The sequence below is a fragment of the Neodiprion lecontei genome, chromosome 7 (assembly GCF_021901455.1).
Source record: "Neodiprion lecontei isolate iyNeoLeco1 chromosome 7, iyNeoLeco1.1, whole genome shotgun sequence".
NCBI classification, from domain to species: domain Eukaryota; kingdom Metazoa; phylum Arthropoda; class Insecta; order Hymenoptera; family Diprionidae; genus Neodiprion; species Neodiprion lecontei.
The window spans coordinates 10,011,291-10,034,522 of NC_060266.1; the positions used below are offsets into that span (position 1 = coordinate 10,011,291).

At 33.8% G+C, this 23,232-nt stretch overlaps 2 protein-coding genes across 4 annotated transcripts; one reads left to right on the forward strand and one right to left on the reverse strand.

The window, feature by feature from the left end:
* The first annotated feature begins 60 nt into the window (after window positions 1-60).
* Window positions 61-15,654, forward strand: LOC107227400 (probable serine/threonine-protein kinase MARK-A). The gene is made up of 9 exons (XM_046745458.1): window positions 61-565; window positions 3,489-3,690; window positions 3,795-3,947; window positions 4,902-5,148; window positions 5,244-5,595; window positions 5,995-6,123; window positions 8,209-8,317; window positions 10,393-11,925; window positions 12,037-15,654. The coding sequence occupies exons 1-9, from the start codon at window positions 528-530 to the stop codon at window positions 12,979-12,981; spliced, it is 3,708 nt and encodes a 1,235-aa protein (XP_046601414.1). The 5' UTR covers window positions 61-527; the 3' UTR covers window positions 12,982-15,654.
* A 2,477-nt stretch (window positions 15,655-18,131) lies between these two features.
* LOC107227401 (polyglutamine-binding protein 1) lies at window positions 18,132-23,169 on the reverse strand. Of its 3 annotated transcripts, none has more exons than XM_015668530.2 (6): window positions 22,979-23,169; window positions 22,749-22,858; window positions 20,617-20,792; window positions 19,838-20,018; window positions 18,577-18,734; window positions 18,132-18,443 (listed from the first exon to the last, which is right to left on the reverse strand). In XM_015668530.2, the coding sequence occupies exons 1-6, from the start codon at window positions 23,046-23,048 to the stop codon at window positions 18,251-18,253; spliced, it is 888 nt and encodes a 295-aa protein (XP_015524016.1). In that variant the 5' UTR covers window positions 23,049-23,169; the 3' UTR covers window positions 18,132-18,250. The 3 variants fall into 3 exon arrangements, with proteins under 3 accessions (XP_015524016.1, XP_046600718.1, XP_046600719.1); XM_046744762.1 differs by lacking the exons at window positions 22,749-22,858; window positions 22,979-23,169 and adding exons at window positions 20,884-20,990; window positions 21,095-21,260; XM_046744763.1 differs by lacking the exons at window positions 22,749-22,858; window positions 22,979-23,169 and adding an exon at window positions 21,322-21,348.
* Between the last annotated feature and the right edge of the window lie 63 nt (window positions 23,170-23,232).

Here is a 23,232-nt window from a genome sequence, read left to right on the forward strand (position 1 = left end):
TTTCCGGTGTCTAACATCTGGAGATTTCCACTAGGTACCGTTCCGACGTCACAATATGGAGGAATCGTCGAAGAGTGGTTCGTGGAAGTGATGAAAGATCTTGTAGTTCGGGATGTATTCGCAAGCGATACCAGCGCCTGGTTACGAATAGGATACGCTGACGGAGCCCGCAGTGGTAGCGCCACCAGGCGCTTACAATCCGTGGATCGTTCATCACTTTCACCGACCATTTGGCTAGCATTGCGTTCGGATTCCATACCTGTAGTGTCCATGCATTTGTGAGTCTCTCTGCCTGTGATATACACAGAGCCTCTCCGCTTCGTGGGAATTCGTGCGTCTCCGTCTCTAAAAAGTCTGAAAAAGTCGAGGTGTTGGGATATTTGTTCGTAATTGGAATTTGATGTATTAACCAAAAGTGGACTTTGAAGTAAATAATAATTATTGTGATTGGAACAGTGTGATGATAATAAGCGTTGAATGATGTACGGAACAACAATAGGAAATTAAGGATACTAGGATAGCTGTAGATGACAGCGTGTAGAGGTGTAACCGAACGATACCTAAGGTATGTGTAGCTTTTAATAGAATTTAAAATGGCCTCTTCATCCGTTGTAACAAACCTCTGCGGATTTACCGAGTTCACGGTTACTCGCAATAAATGCGTACTAAACCGCTTATCGATTACGAGTATCGGAACAAATAGACTATGTATTTTCTCACAAGCCTCGGCTATTGGTCTTTCCGCACACTGCAAAAATTTTACATTATGGACTGATTATGGAAATGATACTCCAAGTAACTTTCAAAATAAGAATAATTTTTACCATCGTTTGCCCTAAACAAGCAATCACCGTCTATTCTCCACTCTCGCTTATTCGCATAGTCTCATTTTTTCATCACGTAGATTTGAAGTACGAATCATAGGTATTGTCATTTATCCGCTATTATTGCACGACTATCATCCTGGCAGTCTGACACAACAATGGGCAAATAAAAAAGGAGTTACAGACCAGCCCCCCCCCCCTCCCCCCTCTTCAGTCTCTAATTATTAAATTCGCCATTTCCATTTAAACTCCAAACGTATTACAATATTACAGTGATGATTGGCTTGACATAAGTACGACATAATAGAATTTATTGTTGTTGTTGCATCATTGTATTTGCTCTGACTTTTTTCTGCACAGACTAGCAATAACTCTCTGCATTTGTACCTGAAAAATAATCCGAGACTGGTGACAAGTAGTTTTCTCTTATTTTTGGTCATTGTGCAAATCTCATTCTAGTTCCATTTGAGTTAATCACTGTATTAGATTTTGACAAAGGTTTCCTTATCATTCTAATGACAAATATGTATGAAAATCTTACGCGCAGCGTTTTACTTAAATTCAAAATAATAATGAAAAATTACTGTAATATTTATTTCACTGCGAGATTAAATTGTTCTAATTTATACGATTATCTTATTTTCAAGTTTATATCTGTTATGTGGAATCATGCAATACGATTTGGTTCTTAGTGAGAATGTATGCAGAAAGTTATTAGGTATGAAAAACTACTTAATTTCTTGGCAAATGAAAATATTAGTAGGTCCTTTCGATTCTTGTGCAGAATTTTGGTCACAACTGCTTTCCTCTCGATTTGGGTTGTATGAAGAGAAATTTAGTTTTTATTGAATTTTTATGATAAGAGTAAGGAAGATAGAAGAGATGAAAGAGATGGAAGGTTACAGGCCAACAAAGTCTTTTAGCCACAGGCATAGCATTGAATAATGCAGTAAACAAGAATGAATGGCAGTATAGTTTAATTGCAAGGGCTTCCTTCTAGGGTGTGTAATTGAATTTAGACTCATGATGTTCGTCCTGTTGTTGTATAACACATTGAAAATCCAGACATGCTAGAAGTCAATTTGAAGTACCTAATCATAAGCAGTAGACCCTCTGTGTAAGCACAAAACAGTCCTACAGAACTGTTTGCCTAGGTGTTGTTTTGTCTTATTGAATTTAAAAGTATTTTGTAATTGGAGATTTGATAGAGATCGAAAATAAAATTCTTCATATTAACAGAACAGACTCCCACTTATTCATATACTCAATAAATATGCTCACATGAATGAGCATATAATAAGTTGAAGTTTGTCTGCAATCGTAATCTTCAACCATACGTAAAATTTTTATAAAGAATTTTTTTCTGCAACTCAAATTGAGTTTCGAATTTGTAACAATACTTGAAATTGACCAAGCCTAAAGAAGATTTGATACAGTATGAATTTCAGCTACATGAATATGTACTCTTATGAAATTTAGTAGTACCGGGACGGAAACGTAGAAGTCTCAGAGAATTTTACACCGCTCCTTCAGAATTTATCAACTTTGAAACCTCAGCTTATGTAAAATTCAGGCTTTCATTCTTAATTCTTGTATCTATCTCTTTTAAATTCAATAATTTTTTGGAAACCACACATGTACAACTGTGAAATCAAAGGTCGTAATCCATAAGAAAATATTGGATAAAGTCGGGTCGTCATTAGTGGATAAAAGTTACAATTATAAAATGAATATACTTTGCTTAACTTTACTCTATAATTTATATCTTGGATTCAACAGCTTCTTCCAAACAGTCTCATTATGCAATTTTGGCTTTACAAGTTTATACTATGTATAAAAGTTAGGTATATGGCAGTAGCCTACAGGATTACAATTAATTGCCGTAATTGTTCCTAATACAAAGCTGATAAATTCTTATTATTTTGAACTTTACGGATACTTCTTTGAATATTTTACCATAATTAGTTGAATTCCTCGTATTCCATTGGTTCGAAAATAAAATTGCTTCAAAGTCATTGTAAAGTTACAATTGGTCATTTTTTTGGTGTTTCCTTATCGTAATAACAATAACTTCAGTTTCCTAAGTATGCCCACACATACAAGCGAAATGTAGTTTCTCTTATTCAGTCATTGGCAAGCTTTAATACTCAATACCTTTTTACAAATACATCATCGTGAAGAAATGATAAAATGCTATTGAAAAGTCTGTAGTAATTGAAGACACCTTTTGGATTTTCGCAAACACAACTGGCTAATATTTTTTTGCCGACATTATTGAAAGAATTTGAATAATTTGATAGGAAGAATCAGAATTTAAATTTAGCTAGTTCGTAATCATATGATCATATTTTTCTATAGAGAGTTTGCAGATTTGTAAGCCACTATTCCGAGCATTGTTCACAAGGCTTTCATCACATTTGAATTTCTATAATCTTATCGATATAAGTTTGGTAGTATGGTCTCCAAATCTGGAGTAAACTATTTTTCCTAAATATTTTTGATGCATTTTAAATCTGCACTTTAGAAAACAAAGGTGGCAATTGGGAAAGGCATGACCTTTGAACACGATCTTTTTTGCCACATCTCATATTCGTGTATTCTGCGTACTCGATTTTCATTTGCTATTTTTCTCAGTTCCACTTTCTCCTTTTTCAAAGTTTATAGGATTACAATGCATCGGAGAGTAGGGCACAGCAATTACGATGGCAAGATTGCTGGCCTTTATGATATGGAGGAGACACTTGGACGGGGCCACTTTGCTGTTGTCAAACTTGCTCGTCATGTATTTACTGGTGAAAAAGTCGCCGTCAAAGTTATCGATAAGAGTAAACTAGATGAAATATCGCGTGCTCATCTGTTTCAAGAAGTGAGACATTATTTTCATCCTACAATATATTTTAGTTGTGTTCATTCATTTCTGAGAGGAAAAAAAAAGTATTCAAATGTTATATTTAATATTCTCCTTTCTAGGTGAGATGCATGAAATTGGTACAGCATCCAAATGTCGTTAGATTGTACGAGGTGATAGACACACAGACAAAGCTCTATCTTATACTCGAATTGGGTGATGGCGGCGACCTCTATGATTACATTATGCGGCATGATAGTGGATTGAGCGAAGAGGTTTGTGCTGTAATACTATTTTTTTTTAGGAATTTCCGAATATCAGTCCTTGCATTTGTCTACTTTGGGAGCTATTTTATAGAATAATTGAAGAACTCGTCCCCAATATTTCAGAGTAACCAAATTCAAGCACATTCTTAAGTTCTAACGAATATTGATAGACAGACATGCCAAGGCAAGCTCATACAAGACAGTTTTATACAGGGTGTTTCATTTTAACCCCCCTAGGCTGATTACTCCAAAATTAAGCAAGATTCAAAAAAAGGTTTTGTATAAAATATTCAAGGTTCGAAGGGGCAATGAATACTAAGGTAGCAGATTTTTCGTAAATGGGCCATCAAGGTCAGGTGAAGATCTAGTTGGTTTTTTAAGTTAAACAGTGTATGTTTTCCATTAGCGTCTGAAGAGACATGAAATTTTGCATCAAAATGTACATTCTTATCACTTAAACTTGATCGGTAATGAAATACGAGCTAGTCAAGTTGCTATGGAGCACGGTACCGGTAAGTTACCGCATTCTGAACCGAAAAGTACTTTTTAATCCTATTTCAGATGCCCCAAAAAAAAAGTACACTGTTCCATTTTAAAAACCAAGTTGACCTCTACCTGACCTTGGTGGCTCCACTTGAAAAAAAACTGCTGTGTTGATGTTCTTTCCCCATTGAAACCTTAAATATTTTTTACGAAATATTTTTTCTTACTTTGCTTAGTTTGGGAGTAATCGGCCTGGAGTGATTGAAATGAAACACCCTGTATAACTTCGAGACAAGCTTGAATAATCGCAAACTCAGATGAAGGAGGCTTGAATAATTGAGGCTCTGTCAGCATTGAAAGTAATCGTAGTGAAATTATTGATCAGATGATACTAAAAGTTACTCTTTGATTAAAAAATTGATTATTCACTACTTAATTGTACTTTTCACTATATAATGATACTGTTTTGTGATAATTCAGGTCGCAAGGATGTATTTCAGACAAATAGTTAGGGCCATCTCTTACTGCCATAGGCTCCATGTTGTGCACAGAGATTTAAAGCCTGAGAATGTTGTGTTTTTTGAAAAACTCGGAATGGTGAAGCTTACGGATTTTGGGTTCAGTAATAGATTTTGCCCGGGGCAAAAGCTGGAGACGTCTTGCGGTTCTTTGGCTTATTCAGCACCAGAAATTCTCCTCGGAGATAGTTATGACGCTCCTGCTGTTGGTGAGTGTGACATAAGCTGTGAGATAATATCAAACTAGCGAAAAAAATAGTAGTCTTTTAAATTACACTTTAATTAAAAATACCTATTTTCATAGATGTATGGTCTCTGGGTGTTATACTATACATGTTGGTTTGCGGTCAAGCTCCGTTTCAAGAAGCAAATGATAGTGAAACCCTCACCATGATTATGGACTGCAAATATTCAATTCCAACACATGTCTCTGATGGATGTAAGCAACTGATAGCAAGAATGCTTGTCAGGCAACCAGAACGGCGTGCTACCCTCGAGGAAATAGCATCCAATCCCTGGCTTGTTTCAGGGTCAGATTCTGACCCTGTAGAATCGTTGCCCCTTGTATCAAGGCAACAAGTTTCAGAGGACCACCATAATCTCATTATTACCAAAATGGTTAATGGAAACATTGCTACCAAAGAAGAAATACTTGAGTAAGTGAAGCACTATATGACAATATATTTAAGCATATCACCTTCTTTTTGGCTGTATGTTGATTTTTTTCCTACTTCCAAGCTTAGTAAAATAATTGTGGTCCTTTCACCGAATTTTTTAAAAAAATATTTGGGTAACTTTTTTCATAGAAGTCGTGAAGAATTTCATTTTCCATTCAGAGAACCCCACTATTTGTCAATATTGTTTAGTTTATTCACGATTAATATATATTTTATTTGCACTATGTTTTCTCAGATATTTTTTTTTTTTTTTTTCGTTTTGCTACTGTGTGAAGTACGGATATTTTCTTTCTGTTCGCAATCTAACTAATAAAAATTTACCAGGTAAGTAATGTCAATTTACAAATAAAAGTTTTAATACTTTGAAAAATATTGCAGTGCACTAGATAAGAATGAATACAATCATATCACTGCAACGTATTTCCTGCTGGCGGAAAGGAAGCTTCGTGCTCACAGGCAAGAGCAAGTACAAAAAAATGGTTCCGAAGTACTTGACATCTCATCCAGGTGAATCTTGGTGATAGTAATGCATGTGATAAGTTATTCACATTTTTTTCGCTCTTGCATGCTACTATAAATATCAAATTACATTATATTTATCAACGAGCTCTAACTACTCTAACACTATCCACTTGAATTCCTTTGCTTTAATTTAGTACCACAATTTAATTATCATTCCCACTTTTACTATTTCCATATACACGGTGTCCCTAAATTGCCTCCCACGGACTAGCCAGCATAATACCTCGTTAAAATTCAACCGAGAATATCTTTTCCGGAAGCTCGTCCGATGCATAGTTTTTGAATTATAAGCGATAGCGCTAGGCCAATCAGAGTGCACCATTTCATCTGGATTTGCCGCCACGGAAATTGCTGTTTTGTTCGTCTGGGTGAATTATTATTATTCGTTTACGAATTAAATATCGGCACCTCCCCTCTCTCCCTGTTGTACCCCTTCTCGGGCGCTGACCTCGGTATTGTTGCCGCGGCACACGCTGCTGGCCGCACATCCATGGGCGCACACTTGTGTGTGTCAACAGAAGCGCATCCTCAAGCATAAGGGGTGCAGCAGCGAGAGAGGGGAGGTGCCGATATTTAATTCATAAACGAATAATAATAATTCACCCAGACGAACAAAACAGCAATTTCCGTGGCGGCAAATCTAGATGAAATGGTGCACTCTGATTGGCCTAGCGCTATCGCTTATAATTCAAAAACTATGCGTCGGACGAGCTTCCGGAAAAGAAATTCTCGTTGGATTTTAACGAGGTATCATGCTGGCTAGTCCTTGGGAGGCAATTTAGGAACACCCTGTATAGTGAACAGCAATACTATATAGAATCATGTTATTCATTTCAAAAAAATTCTCAGTCTCTTATACTATCAAAAAACCTAGGATTACTTTTCGTATTTTTCTGTGCCAAAGTTATTGTTACAAAATTCTATCATTCCTCGAATTTATTGTCTTGATAATTGCGATTAAGAGAGTGTATGACACGTAGAATTATCTAAAATACACCAATTTTCGAAAATACATATAGTTGACACTTGTAATAATTGATTGTACTATTTAAATATACTTACTGTAGAGTAGAGATGAAAGAAAAAAATCGATAAGGCCAATGTGAGAAATCACAAAATTTTAGTTTAACTCTTGATAGGTTTTTTTTTTTTTTTATACATTTAAACTCATACAACTGTTGTTATGCCAAGGAATGTAGTTCACAGCATTTTAATCTGTGAGATGATTTACAAATTTTTGTCCATATCAACGATTAATTAATAGATAAATCATTGCTCTTGGAACAAGTGTATTTAATAAAAATTGCACACGTGTTCCTGGAAATGCTCCTAAGCTTAGAATTAACCTACAAAGTCGTCCCAAATAGATTAGAGGATTACATCTGACTTAATCTAAATTCTGTGTTAGAAATTATTGTTCATGCTGCTTATGGTATTATTTTTACGTTCTTGCATGTATTCAAATTTAAGAAACATTCGCTAGTTGTTAGACGTGCTAACAAAGTATCAAATTACTAAAATTAGAATTGATTTCGTACGCTTTGCTACTGTGTCCTAATAGGAAATTATCATAGGCGACAAATGGTTTATATGACTTCTTCTTGAACGTTGGAAAATTGTATACACATTTATTGAGAGCTGTCTCAGCAGCAGCATAAAAATATTCTAATAAGAAACACGTGAATAAACGATGATATGTATATTGGAAAAATACGCAAACGTAACATAAGTATGTAACGCCATAAACAAAAAGATTCGAAAATTGTGTTATTAACCAATGTCCGTAGTGATAATGTAATATGATCGACGAATGGAAGAGTGATAAAAAAAATCTTATTTTTTATCATCAATCTTCTAATCAAATGATTATAGTATTTCTATCAAGGGTTTTATTTCATTGGATTATATTGTCATTTCATCATTTGTGTCCTTGTCTATTATCTTTGGCTGTGTAACCAAGCTTGGTAATGAACTAAATATTTCTTCAATAGTTCTTGTTTGATTATGTATTCATCATACCTGGGCGGTGTGTGTGACACACCTAACTTGACGGATTGTTTATTGTTTCAGCAAGCAAAATGTTCTCGCTCCAAATAATACAGAAGTAGATCAGCATGCATTAAGCAATTTAAATGAATCAATCCGAAATATTCCTCGAACAGTTGGCGACGTAACACAGGTAATGATGACGACTATGAAAACTATTGTATTAAAACTATCATATATATAGTAGCCAGTCACCTGTCTCACTCTTATTGTCGCAAACGTATAATGTGCTCGAAAGTTTCTTTCGAAACAGATTTTCAACAAATAAGTCTCAAAATTTTAACAAATTAGTCCTTTTTTTTGTACTTCGTGATCCGTGAGTTGAAATGCTGAGAAAGCATTTTGCAAATAATTGGTCAAGCCTGAATCATTTATGGAACATGACTTATATTTTTTTTTAACAGAATCAGTCTAATTGTAATGCAATACAAACATGGTGCAATAGGGTGGGCCAAAAAAATCGACCATTTTTTTTTCATTTTATACTTCGAAAATTTGGTTGGTAGAGACCTCAAAAACATTCTCTCCAAGTATAAGCTCTTAATTTTAATAGGAAGGTCCTCTGCCTCGCAGTTTTCTATTTTTTTCTTATGGTGAGGAAGAAAAATACATATCTTGGTATCTACTATTTATAAAAAAAAAAATTCGTCTCATATTTTCGTAGAAAATTGAATTCTCTACAAAAAAGGTCTCTTACAATTTTTTTGTATACCTCACTGTTCAGAAGTTATTGAAGGTTGAAGTTTGATCATTTTAAGGTAGATGTCTTTTTTTTTAATGAATTTTATAACCTTTCAACAAAAAGTCATTATAATACGCGCAACTCATGGTTGTGTCGGAAATTTACTGCTCTACAATAATGGTCTCTTATGATTAGTCGATTAAATTAACCGTTCAGAAGATATTCACTGTCAAACCTCAATGCACACTATTTTTAATAGTTTTTGTACAAATTTTTCCGAAACTCATGAATTAAATTGAAATTGTTTGAGTTTGTACAAATTTCCCCGAAACTCATGAATTAAATTGGAATTGTTTTAATTATTAACAAAAAACTGTTAAAAATAGTGTGCATTGAAGTTTGACGGTGAATATCTTCTGAACGGTTAATTTAATCAACTAATCATAAGAGACCATTATTGTAGAGCAGTAAATTTCCGACACAACCATGAGTTGCGCGTATTATAATGACTTTTTGTTGAAGAGTTATAAAATTCTAAAAAAAAACGACATCTACCTTAAAATGATCAAACTTCAACCTTCAATAACTTCTGAACAGTGAGGATACAAAAAAATTTTAAGAAACCTTTTTTTGTAGAGAATTCAATTTCCTACGAAAATATGAGATGAATGTTTTTTTTATAAATAGTAGATACCGAGATATGTATTTTTCTTCCTCACCATAAGAAAAAAATAGAAAACTGCGAGGCGGAGGACCTTCCTATTAAAATTAAGAGATCATACATGGAGAGAATGTTTTTGAGGTCTCTACCAACCAAGTTTTCGTAGTATAAAGTGAAAAAAAAATACTCGATTTTTTTGGCCCACCCTATGGTGTAATGTATACTGTAAATTCAAAAAGTTGCATTCGTAAGTTTACGTGTTAACGTATTTTGTGCTTACATTTTTGTTTCACTATATATCTGCAAACTAATTTGGCTCAAGTATAATACATGAAATCGCATCAGATGAAAATACTGTAATTCTCTTTCGTTTATTATGAATATGTGTCAAGTTCCACAAGTCACTTTTAATTGCTTTGATTTTCCGAAAAAGTCATTTGTTTTGTTATTCGAAGAGAACTTCCAGATCACGAGTCTTGCCATCACAACAAAAGTCCACTTTGGCACTACATGAATTCCTCTTTTATTCATCGACAGAAGTACAGGTAAACTAGCATCAGTTATCTACGAATACTTTTGACATTTATCTATGCTTTTATTATACTCTTATCTAAGAGCTCTTAATCTGTGATTACTTCATTTCGTGCCTTTTTTAATGAACTGAGTCCTGCTTCATGATGGTACAATTATAAAGTACGAAAATTTCGCATACCGACTTTCCGATGCTACTGTACTTTGTCAAAACTCATGCATAAAACTAGGTCTTGTAACTTGAGATCATCTGACCATATAAATAAGGTAAATAAAAGATTCGAAAGCTTGTAGATATTTTGATACAAAATAATTTATTTCACGTGCCTTGCAGAACTTTCGAACAAGAAAGTGCAGTATTGTCCAAGAAGAGGACGACGAGGACGATATGTCTTCTTGCTCAGGTCGAGATGATCATGGTAGTAACTCGACGCAAAGTTCGGTTAGCAGAAGAGGATCAAGATCAGAAGGAAAATTGTCACACGTTATTCAGGAAAAACTTTCTCAAAATCTGGAGAAACATTCCATTCATAACAGTCACATACACACTCACTCTCATCACACGCACGATCCAATAACAATATCTGCATGCAATAAAACGACAATAGCCAACTCGCGCGATGATTGTGATAAGTTCATTAAGGACAGCAATAAATCTGGGTATAAATCCTCAGTCAAAGTTGCTGACAGCGGTGGAGGTGTTGAAAATTTATCTGAACCAATGAAGGCAAATCTGTTTGATGCCAACTTCAGAAATAATCTCGACAATTCCGGACTCGAAGTTGCCTCAGAGGACTGGATAAAAAAAACCGAAAATATAGACAGGCGGCCCAAGTCTGTAACTGATTATTCAAAATCAACCCCTTGTAACAAGTGGCGAATGGGGACCAAGCACCAATCCTCTTTGCAGTCTCCAGAGAGAATAAAACCCAGCTTAGATACTTCAGCTTCAGTAACTTCTACAATTCTTACAGTATCATCGACCGTTCCGATTCCCTTAAACACAGCTACAATTACAGGGAACAGTCAATTGTTGCCAAGCTATAAATCCTTGCCAGCGCCACACAATGTAACACTTCCAGAATTGTCTTTCAACGAGATTCTCGAGGATCAGGATATGGCCTCTATAGACTGGTCAAGAAATCGTATCGTAAGACGGACCAGTTACGAACAAAGGCGAAGTAAATTTCACAAAACTCGCACTGCGTCTTGTTCAAGTTCTGATGCCAGTGATGACGACAGCGAAGGGAGAAAAAAGCGAGCTCACAAACTGGGAACTTCGGGAAAACCGCTACCGCCACGAAGGGATAGTCATGATGATTCAAGCGATTCTCAGGATCCAGGTGGCAGTGAAGGAGGAGGAGGCAGCGGTAACACGACTGGCCATGGGAGAGCTTTGTCTGACAACAGAGAGTGTCCTCCAAGTTCATCGAGCACGGAAGATAACAAGAATAATAGCGGGACCAACAATGGTACAGAGGGAAGTAAAAGATGCGCTATTAACAGGGCGACTGTTTTTGAAAGAAGGCACAGAACGGGTAGACGAAGGTCTGGCGAAACGCGATTAAGAGAGAGCCAATCTTTGAATCGTATTACTGAAGTTCAAGAAGCCGAGGGTCCTTGTCATATCCATAATTCTAGCATTGTTGTCACTCAGTATACTTCGAGCACATCGTCGGCTAATGTTAAACAGAAGGCGAAGGGGTTTGGTGCGAGACTATTTCACAGTTGGTCACTTACCACTAACAGTATAAACAGTAGTAATAGTTGTAATAGTAATAGTAGTAGTAGTATTATTAATAGTAGTAGTAGTAATAGTAGTGGTAGTAGTAGTAGTGGTAGTAGTAGTGGTAGTAGTAGTAGTAGTAGTAGTGGTAGTAGTAGTGGTAGTAGTAGTAGTAGTAGTAGTAGTAGTAGTAGTAGTAGTAGTAGTAGTAGTAGTAGTCGTAGTAGTAGTAATAGTAGTAGTAGTAGTAGTAGTAGTAGTAGTAGTAGTAGTACTAGTACTAGTACTAGTACTAATAGTAATAATAGTAACAACAACAACAATAATAATAATGATGGTAGTGGTAGTAGTAATAGTAGTAGTAGTAGTAGTAGTAGTAGTAGTAGTAGTAGTAGTAGTAGTAGTAGTAGTAGTAGTAGTAGTAGTAGTAGTAGTGGTAGTAGCAGTAGTAGTAGTAGTAATAGTACTACTACTACTACTACCACTACTACTACTACTACTACTACTACTACTACTAGAAAATCAATAATCGTAGAATTAAAGGAAAACGCGATGAAACTACAACATTCAAAAGATGATAAAACAGTACATCATTATCACTCTGATAAATCCAAATGTAAAAATGTAGTATTTGTTCAAGGTTTTAGTAATAGTAAACTCGATAAATCAGTTGATATAAGTGAGAAAGAAACAGTTAATCCGGATAGTCATCACTATTTGGTAAAATCATCAAAGTTACAAAGTAACAGAGTATTTTCGTCTAATAATAAAAAACCAACCAATAACGAAGATGATGATAATCGTACTACGGCTATTACAAAAAGTAATTGCAAAAACAAAAAGCTTCATTTGCTTAGTCGTTACTTTGCCATTCACAAAAAATTATGCATTCCGTTACCCTCGATATTCGGCAGAGGACGCTTATATAAAGCTCAATCTTGTGGCAGTATTACGAGAGACAAGGTATCTGCTTCGTCTCCTAAATCTGTACTACTTTACCGTCATGGTACGTGTTGGGAGGAACAGCGACACTGGTGCGACAACAATCATCGATATCGAGGTAGTTACGGTGACATTAATCAGAATTTGGACATCACCCATCAATTAGTTAATACAATGGGTCAAGGGTGTTCGGCCGTTCCTGCAGCTTGTCATATTCACTTTGGTGATACATCTAAATGCTGCAGTCTTTGTTGACTATAGAAACACTGTTAATGTAAAGATATATACAACTCTGTGTGTGCTCATGTGCGTGTGTACGTATATTAGGGTGGTTCTTATTTGTCCGATGTCCGAAGTTTTCCAATTAAAATACACGTGATTCTTACCTTCTGATGTAATTATTTTACCGAACATCTAATCTTTGACGAAAAAAATTGTTATTATGTGGAATTGACAGGGATCGATAGTACTTTCAAGAAGAAAAAGAAGAAAAAATGTATTGGCTATTCTATGGCATTTTTACCCTGCTAATTTAAATATTTTTCGTTGTTTTAATTGAAAATGATAGGAAGAAAGCAAGATATCTGTCATATCTGACGTTTATTACGTATTCAGGTTATCTAGAAACATAACATGATAAATTTTAGGTTCTAACAAAGTCATCAAAGAGATATTTAGTAACAATCATCCGCATCTAATTTAAAAAATAGAAAAATATTGAAATTAGCAGGGCATAAATGCCTGAGAATGGCCAATACATTTTTTCTTTTTTTCCCCTTGAAAGTACTATCGATCTTTTTGTCAATTCCATATAATATTTATTTTTTCCATCAAACATTAGATGTTTCAGTAAAATAATCACATTATAAGAGAAGAATCACATCTATTTTAAATGGAAAACTTCGCGTCGTTACAATGGATAGTAAAAATCAAGTTAGGACATTCACGTTACGTTCGAAATTTTTTGTTTTTTTATATAGATACAAACGATGAGGCGGCATAATTGAAATTCGAACATGGGTTGAATAAAAACCACCCAAGTGTACATACATCTTTTAGACTACAAATTTACACCTGGTTTGTTTAACTTTTGCATTATTATTCAAATGTTAATAAGTATACTTACTTCATTTGTGTTTCTCAGTTCATCATAACATATTAATTTTTATTTTTTTATTTTCCTAGACATATCCGAGTATTATTTAATTTAATTTAATTCGTTATCGTTCTTTCGAACCTTGTTCATTAGATAATACGCTTTAAATCAATTCATTGCCTTTCTTGTCTGGAAAATAAAAATTCTTTTTCCTATAATGTTTGGCACTGTAGGTGAAAATATGTGGAAGATATTTCATAAAAGGAATAAAGAAGCAGTCTCGTAAGGGGGAGTTTTAGAGCAATAATTTCAAGATTTATGCTGTAACATGGCTCTGTGCTAAAAAAGTTATAATATTAACTAGTAAATAAATAAAATGACCCGAGTTGAAATAGTTCGGAGATTAAAGATTAGTATGGTAAGACGTTTTCCTACCTAGCATGTGAAGGAATAACTGCATCGATCTTTCCTGATTGATTTTAAATCGTTGCTTTAAGGGTGAAGATGTATAGAAGCAAATTTACCATTTGATTGTCATAATATAGTATATCAGTAAATGAATAGTATTAACACGTAGATTAAATTATTTAGAAATTATTATATATTTGACAGGAAATAAATTGGTGTGTAACAAATGATAATAATTTAAAAACGTCATTCAAGCCGTAATTCTCGATTATCAATAAGAATTAATTGCAATAATTTGAAAATGTGTGAAAATGTAATTACCCTTTAGTTGCTGCTACTGCTGCCACTACATTACAAGTGGCATATCTAGTCTGTGAGAACAAACTTGTCTTAAGTACTGCAGAGAGTTTATTGTCGGCATATCTCGTATTAGTTGTATATTAAATGTAAATTAAAATGAAAACATGCATAAATATAGATATGTATAAATATAATACCCTATATACATTTGATGAAAAAAGTGATAGCAGATTTTTGTGTCCAGTTCAACACGTCATTTTAAGTTACGGTTTTCTTCGAAGTTATCCGTATACCCAAATTGCTTACGCCAACCATTGTAATCACATTAATGTACTTTACTGAAAGCTAAAGATAATGAAAAAAAGAGAAATTTAATCTCGGCCGATTACATTTAAAAGGTTGGAAATATATTCAAATTCATACGGTTTTGAAAAATTTTTCCTACCTTGACAACTGGGGATTAAGTCCATGCAGAAGATTAAATTTTGTACAATAACTGAAGGTACATGTGTAGTGTATACTATACATCATCTTATGATCTCGTATTTCGAATCTTGATTATCAAAACATTAGTAATCGCAATAATATATTAATAATAGTGAATTTCCAAAACAGTAATGTCTGGTTACATTTCAATTTTTTGGCTTGGCTTGGATTGGATTGTAAAATTCAACTGAAATGGAATAGAAGATATTTTAACGTTGACGTATCAATGTGAAAAATAATTTATATTAAAAGGGATCAAGATGAGAGATAAAAACATTCAGCAAACAGTTTCTGAAAAACAAAAATATGTATGTTATGTAAACTTGCTGTTTATATCGATATGTATACATACCTATGTATATTTAGTATGATAAGAATGTAGATAAAATTTTATCTACATCAAGCCGTACCATGTACGCCACGTTAGGAGAGAAAAAGAAGAAAACAAAAGAACACAAAGAAAACAGTGATTATGAATCTTTATTAATATTTGTTATAGAAATGAACATGTTATTATTTATATCGTAATAAGACAACTGTCATTACTGGCTCAATAATACATAAATGTAACAACAGAAGTGTCAGAGATTTTCAAAAATAGTGTGTTAAATAAAATTCAATGTACTATGTGAAATCTATGTCTTGTGTTGTCAATTATTCAATCCATGTTATTACTTTATTTTTACTCTTTTATCCCGAAAAACTCTACGACCTCGTGTAACTCCCAATATCCATCATACAGCTAATTATTTTGATGAATTTCCAGAGGGGAATATTAGAAAAATGTAGAAACTGGTAAAAATTCTTACTAATTTTTACAAAAATTGGAACATTTCCTACTATTTCTTGCAAAATTGTAAATATGCATAGTTTTTCGTAAAGTATTGTTAATTTTCGTTCAAAATTGTAGTAGCTTGTAGATTTTTTATTGAAAAAATACAAACGTTCATGAAAATCTACAAGTTTTTATGGGAAACTATGAATATTCAATATCAAAAATTTAAGACATATTACGAAATGTCCCAATTTCTCTAAATATTCGTAGAAAATCGTAGAAATTATGTAGGAAATGGATCAGAAGAGAATTTGGTTGTATGTAAATAGGAAAGTACGTAAAAACAAAAAAAAATCTGACATTGACATAGAACATCGGTTTGATGATACAAGGGATGAAATTGAAGGCAAGAGAATACAGTTTAATGAATACTTTGGTGGGGTAGGGATAAAGTTAGCAGGCAAAATCAAAACTAGAAATAATGAACGTAAAATTGAATCAGTCAAAAATTAAATTTTTCTTGACCCTACTGATGCCCTTGAAATAATAAGTACCATTGGTAAATTGAAAAATAAAGCTAGGGGCGTTGATATTATTCATGCCAATATTATAAAGATATACGGCAAGTATACTAATTTCATAAGGCGTTAGTTTGCGTGTGTAATCTAAGTATTTCTACTGAGATATGTAGTTCCTGTTTTTAAGGCTGTTGATAAACATTCCTGTGGCATTCTTATTTTACTATATTTATTACTTGCATCTAATTTTGCCAAAATTTTCGAGAAGCTGTTGTATATTAGAATCACAGGTTTCCTATATAAATATAAAATCCTTTCAAATTTGCAGTTTAGTTTCAGGAAGGGATTTGCAGCAAAAGATGCAAAAGCTAAATATGTTAAAAAATAGCTAATGTAACTGAAATTAGTTACGAAAATTTAGACCAAAGTAAACCAACTGCAGCAGTGTTTTTAGATTTAACTAAAGCTTTTGAACATGGTGAATCATGGAAAACTCATTGTAAAGCTTGAATTGTTTAGCATAAGAGGTCTATCACTAAAAGTATTTACCAGTTATTTGCAAAATGGAAGGCAATTAGTTAAATTCAATAGTATGAAACATACATTTTTGAAAATCTAAACAGGGGTAGGACAAGGGATAGTTTTGGGACCACTATTATTTATATTAGTGATATATATATTTTGAGGAAAGTATTGAGAAATGTTTTATTTTTTAATACGCCGGTAATACTGTGATTATATGCTCAGATATTACATCAACTGGCTTTATCACAATAGACTATCCTTGAATGTGAGCAAGACAGTTTCTGCTACTTTTGGCTGTTGCAAAGATAGCATACCAGTCAATTTTGAATCAGAAATTGATGGTGGAAAAATGTAGCAGCTCTCTTCAACTAAATTTTTAGGTGTTTGCATTGACTGCCATCTGAGATGGAATTTAGAGATTATAAAGAAAGTAAACTACACTAAATACCTTCTATATGTATTTTCAAGAACTGGCAAACTGATAGCACCTAACAATTTCAAAATGATTGTGTATGGAATATATTTTATTGTTAGTGTTGCTCCTTATGGGATATTAGCTTGGGGATCAGCCAATAAAACAATAATGAGCCTAATCGAAAGTGTACACAACAGCATTCTAAGGTTGATGCATGGTTTACTGGCAGGGAAAAAACATCTAGAACTTTACAAGATATACATGCTTGATGCTATCTCCCATAATTATCAAAACCATAGTCAAGAACACTCAGACAACACTGCAATCACTAAAAATAAAATGCTCAGATTACCCAGAGTAAAAAAAAATTGGAAGAAGTCATGAGTATATTGCCAGACTAAATTTCAACAATTACGAAAAATTTATGAAAAACATAAAACCAAAAGGTATAAAACAATTATCCAGAATTATTTCAGGAATACTAGTGTGTAATAATAATGCCTTTCACAGATTTACTAAATAATTTTTATAGTGATTTCGTTATATTTTCGGATTAAGTTATTTTTAAGTTGAATTTTTATTTTTTAGTGATCAGTCTATGTACAGACGCAGAGAATCTCTACAAAATACAGCACTGTGTATCGTATTATTACAATGTAACTTGGTTAATAATAATAATAATAATAAGAAAAAAGTAATGTGTCAATTAAATTCAATCGAAATTTTTTTTGATAATGTATACTATTTGTACAGTCGATATTTTACCAGACGCTTGGCGAAAAGTTACTTATCGGTGAGTGGCAAACTTTTTTTTCTTACATAATTTCATTACGATGAATTTTTTTATGAACCAGGAGGTGTTTAGATTAATAACAAGCAAAATCACACTGAAAATTAATAAATTTATTAATTATTTTGAAAATTCGACAATTCTTCATCATTATTTACGTTTTGCAGTAAAATTGCAAATTAGAGGTACAACAGATGTCGAGATATTCTTTTCACTCCGATTTTTCCGGAAAAAAAACTTTCGGTTTATTCAAGCTTTCTGACTCTAGTTTGGTGACTTTATTGGAACGAAGCACTGCGCCTGGACTTGGATATGGCCGCATTTGATAAAGTGGTCCTGACGCCGTTGTATCTGCTCCTGTTTTAGCTTCATTGTGTCTGGCCAATCCATCTGACCATTTTCCTCTGCAAAAATAGCATGTTTGAAAATGATCACGTATCAAATCCACACACAGCAGATGCCAATGATTTGAATGCCTTGAAAAAATTATAATAATATAAAGATATTTAATTAGAATAAAGATAATTATATAACGACCTTGGGATATCACTGTAAGATGCTGGATCCATGGGATCTAAAGATCGATCCTTCTTCTCTTTAGCGCTTTCATGTCTCTGAACACGTCGGTTGTCAAAACCCATGTATCTGTCTATAATTTCAAGTTTTTGTTCCCGTTTTGCTTCTGCTTCATCTATCTGTAAATCATGGTTGCATTAAATTAAGTATATATATCATACGTTTATCAATACTGTGCAGTAGCAGTCAAATTTCAATTTTTGATTTTCAAGAACAACTTGTCTACTGATTCTTCTCGATCTAGAGGCTGGCAGCTGGTAATGTCTCTTGAAAAACTGAAGTCATGATTTATTCATTTGCAAAATTGAATAGAAACTGATTCACAAGATTTACTGCATGTTCATTATAGCTGAAAAGAGTTCTTACCGTTACTTTCAAGTACTTCTACATGATCAATATTTATAGTTTTTGTAATGAATGGACGTTTTTTCCTAGACATGATACTTTAAACGTCAACTTTTCGATAAAATGGAATTTCCAATTGGAAGCTTTCACCTTGCGTTGATTAGTTTTCGTACGGGCTTCTTACTAATTTTTTCAAATGCACAGAATATGCCATCTATTAAATTGGACTCATTATGCTTGAGTCTTTGTTACGGTGAGCAAAAGTGTTTTTTTTTCTTTGTATCCTTATCATATCACAGAAAATATTGTAGTTTATAATTTGTCAAAATTCCCATGCGTTTATACAATTCTCATTAATTATCATGATGAGCTGTATATTATAAAATTTATGAGGGATATGTGTTCACTATTACAATTACTTATAATTGCACGTCAAACTTCAATACTTATCACCAGTAAAAGAGTATCAAAACTTTTGGTATGAACATCGCCGACTCGTTAATTACAGTATAAAATCAAAATACAAATAATATACAGCTCAAATGAAGTTTGGTAGAATATTGTAGGATTGCATAGAAAAAGTGACTTGTTACCAGCGCTACGGTCTAGGATTGACCCTATAATACGATTTTGTTTTTATGGGAATGAAATTGAGTCGCATAATAAACTTGAATTTATAATCCTAAATATTTGCGATTTTTCGACTCATATTAACATACACAAAATGTGCAGTTAATTTTCAGCATAAACAAAATAATGCACAGATTGAGGGTTAAGAATTTTAAACTTGATATTGCTTTCGAAGATTGAAATAAGATACTTTTCATTGATTGCATCAATTGATTCTTTTCTTTTAGGTATTTCAGGATATGCACACCTCCATGGGCTCTTGGTCACTGGTGCTTTCGTCACTGGACAAGTTATCATCTTGATCAGCTGCTTTTAAGTGCAATTCCTCACGTAATTGTGAGGCTGGCTGTGATATCTGGCACTTAGGATGTCCTGGTGGATACCATGACACCAAATCTGATGACCACTCCCAGTAATAGTGTTGTCCACTGGTGGGAATGATTGAAAGTACATGAATTATTGAAAATGTAATTAATTGATGAAACAAGCATGGATGGAGGAAGGTCTCAATTGACTATTGTATTTCCAAGAACCACGAGAACTATTTAAAAAGGCTGTAGTTATTCCTTAGTAAGTTGTCCATAAGTATTCTGTAGGAATGCTCATGGTTTTTTTCTGAATTTTAGCAGCTTTCCTAGAACAAATGTGGTTTTATTTCTAACATTTCCAAAGCAAATGTCATTTACTGAAGCACAGCGCTTGAGCATTTGATATTTTTTAAAGCTTTTATAGAAAGACGCACACTCACCATTTGCAAGCCAATGCAATGTGCATTTGAATCTATAAAAAATTCTGCAACATTTGGGTAAATCTTTGAAAAACAAACCTAATCTAGTTCTGGCGCTTTTTCATTGAGTTGATCACCGGGGAGATGGCCTAAATCGACTTGGACCTTGATTATATCGATGCCTTCAAATGTAGCAATCGAAGTAGCAAATCGGAAGGTACAATGTTGGTATTCGGCATTTGATGAAAGAAAAAAAGAAAAAATGTGAATGACGAAAAAAACGAGAGGTTGATACTTACGATCCTGGATCGAATACAGCTTTCCAAGTATCAGGTAATGGATACTTTAGTAACAATCTTATTTGTCGTTTAATGTACTTTTCTGTAGGCTGCAGTCGTCCTGATCCCCATAATTCTTTGCATTTACTGTTGCATTCGTGATAGATGTTGTACTTGTTTGGGCAGCTGCTATAGCCCTATAAAACAACAATCTTATTCTACATTAACGGATATTGTCTACTCGTAAAAATATTGTTAGTCAATCACTTTTGTTATTGTTATCTTTACCAGGCCCAGTCTTAGGTGGGGGCCACATGCATCCTTGAACAAGTGACAACGATTGAAGGGGAGGGCAGTGTCCCAAGCCACTACTCGAGTTTTGGAATTAATCTTTGCTGCATAGATAAATATTGAGTAAAAAAAATTCAAATATTCTAATATTCTACATATGTAAGATTTTGCTTCGAGCAGACCATTTTTCTGAATAAACTATATCCACCTTTATGGTTCAGCAGGTATTTTGTACAAGTTGTTGATGTAAGTCTCTGAATCAAACTCAAGGCCACTTTTCGATTCAGTTGACTGTCTAGCAGAGAAAACAGATACTGTTTTGGCGTACAGTCTATTTCTTTGCGGCTCATATCTCAGTTGTTTATGGCATAAACTTCAATTGTTTAAAGTGGTTCTAGTTGCTAATTTCACACACTTTTTAGCCGGTATACTCACGTCTCTACTCATCCTCAATTTTGTAACAAAAAAACGCTGTCCAGGTTATATTTTCGTTTTAATGTGTTTTGGTTTTTCTGAAAAAATTTATTATCAATACTAAAAAGACTCAAAATATGCACAATATATAGCCCAAGTGGAAAAGTGGAATCATTTATTGCTCAGTAGCTATTATCGGAAGCAAAAAATATTGACAGACATGTTAATTTAAAATTGAAAAAAAATTTTTTAATACAACGAATTTCAGATCAAGAAAGTTCTTGTGAAATGGAACTCCAACTTAAATAGCGTTTTTAAGTACTACACCGAGATTGAGTAGAAATATGAGTATAATGGTTTAAACTTTTTAAATCGACCTTTTATTAGACGTGAAATGTATAAATAAATTCAATGAATTTTCTATGTGGAGCCCGTAACCTGACTGCTTTTTGATATATCGAACGGCCCCACCAGCACAGTAAAGTCAAATGCAAAAAATTTGGCACGAAGGTTTGAAAATATTTTCCTACGTAATTTGATCTCCTGGATACAGGGAAAATCGATAAAAGAATCCTGGTGGTACCCTTGACCTTCATAACTGCCATTTAAAGGTCAAATTTTTTTTGCTGTTATTTTGGCCTCAAAGCAGGTAAACCCAAACCAAAAATAAACCCTTTTGGGCCAAAATAGTAAAAAAAAAGAACTGACATTGAAATAGCAATTTTCAAGGTCAAGTATGCTTCCAGGAATTTTGATATTACTTTTTCCCATATTCAACACATAATATATATTCCCTGAAAGAACATCAAATATTATGAGTCCCGTGGTTGGCCCATATATCGACCACTCCGACCATTAAAAGGTTAATTAATCTTCTCTTATTGAACAACTGGGATATGAGCCGCAGAAGAAAACACTGTGCTTGAAAACAACACTCCATTTACCATTGATAGGTAGCCAAACAAATTGTATAGTAGCCTTTGTTTTGATTCAGAGACTTACATCCATTCGTAGCATAAAATTGATAATCGAAATCAAATTGGTATTGATCATTCAAAGAATTGTTGCGTTTGATATGAACTACTATATGTTTACCTTAATAGGAATGGTTCTATGCTATTTTGCACATAACTGAAATACCCAGATAGCAAAGTTCCATTTTTTGTGAGGAAAGGGTATCCGTTCCTGCTTGATCGAATACCAGCCTTTGTTCTTGATGAATAATATTGCAAGAGATCAAGTATCATTACATGCTTTTAGAAATTGAGATTGATAGTAATTGGACAGCATCATGCTGACTCAAGCCAATATATTTGTGCTATAAAAAATTTCTCCTTTGAACTGGTGTGCCCAAGGTGCTTTGAATACAAGCACAACGTATAACTATCGCTTCTTGCACAGGAACACAGTGCTATCTGGGTATCCTCATAGTTGGCTCTGATCTTTACCATAAACTTTTGAGATATATCTATTTGATTAATATCATCCTTTGCGTTGTCGTAGTCCTCGGCAATGATCTCCTCGTGAATCTTCTTCTTCGGATCCTTTTTTACAGATTCTGCAAAATTTTATTTCTTCACATTTGTTCCAAAAGTTTACATGGAGGTTATAGCTTAAGCTAGGTTAAGTTCGGTGAAGTTGGATAAGGTTACGATGACTGAAGATTTTTGACGCTTACCATTTTTTTCACTTCCAGAAATAAGACCTCGCTTAGCAAGACGAGCCGCCAAGGCAGCTGGAAGCGGCATTTAAGCTGATTACTGTTTAAACATCGGTATTTCTTGGAATAAATTTGACAATTGGACGGCACGGACCACTGATCTCTACTAATCTCTACTGCATGGAGACTACAGTAAAGGAGTGGACACAGCATAAGAGAATAAGTAGTAACGGCGTCCTCAAAAACCCGTCCTTCAATTAGTTCTCCGCTCT